The 864-nt window shown below is 38.4% G+C and overlaps 1 protein-coding gene across 1 annotated transcript in view; it reads left to right on the forward strand.

Moving 5' to 3' along the window:
- Positions 1-821, forward strand: part of LOC106512107 (xaa-Pro aminopeptidase 1) — a gene marked incomplete in the record, with an annotated part of 2,644 nt that extends 1,823 nt beyond the window's left edge. Inside the window, 3 exon segments of the mRNA XM_014000796.1 lie at positions 124-200; positions 296-394; positions 553-821. Of these exon segments, the coding sequence (XP_013856250.1) occupies positions 124-200; positions 296-394; positions 553-672 (296 nt within the window).
- Positions 822-864: the final 43 nt, after the last annotated feature.

Raw genomic sequence — 864 nt, forward strand, 5'->3', positions numbered from 1 at the left:
TCTTATAACAACTTATGCTTGAACAATCTCCAAAGTGAAAATAAAAAATATTAGGCATCCTTTAAATTCCAGTATTGTGTTGTCTTTAGATGACATGTTGTTCTCTCTGTGCTGTTTCTCCAGAACCTGGGTACTACGAAGATGGATTATTCGGCATTCGTATTGAAAATGTGGTCCTCGTTGTTCCAGCAAAGTCCAAAGTAAGACCACAGTCAATATTTTAAAAGCTGTAAAACTCGTCAGTACGTTGTTAATATGAAGAGGAGAAATAACTTTTTGTTTTTGTTCTGTGAAGCACAACTTCAGGAACAGGGGCAGTCTGACATTCGAGCCTCTGACTCTGGTCCCGATCCAAGTGAAAATGATGAACACTGAGCTGCTCACCAAAAAGGAGGTGAGACAAGTTAGAAGTTAAATATTTTTACTTAAATATTATATTGGTAATGAGATACACACTTAAAATATAACAGGACATACTGTAGTCATTTAGGAATTAAAGTACAGTAATTAATTGGAGTGATGATCGACATCTCTTTTCTTCACGTCCTGCAGAAGAACTGGGTGAACGAGTACCACAGGAAGTGCCGGGAGGTGGTCGGAGCAGAGCTGGAGAGGCAGGGCAGGAAGGAGGCTTTGGATTGGCTGATCAAAGAGACCCAACCAATCGCCTGAGGATGAACTCTTTTACAAACTTCCTGGTTGCTCTGCATTGATAATCGTTTGTACTTTTCTCATCTTTCTGTGTCTTACACTCAGCTTCTTTTGTAAAGCACACTGTATCACCAGTTTTAATAAAGATTGATAAAAATTAAAAACTTCAACTCCTTTTCTTTTTTTCACATCTCAGAAAACACTGTCATTGAG

Source organism: Austrofundulus limnaeus, unplaced genomic scaffold, assembly GCF_001266775.1.
Source record: "Austrofundulus limnaeus strain Quisiro unplaced genomic scaffold, Austrofundulus_limnaeus-1.0 Scaffold4302, whole genome shotgun sequence".
NCBI lineage: Eukaryota > Metazoa > Chordata > Actinopteri > Cyprinodontiformes > Rivulidae > Austrofundulus > Austrofundulus limnaeus.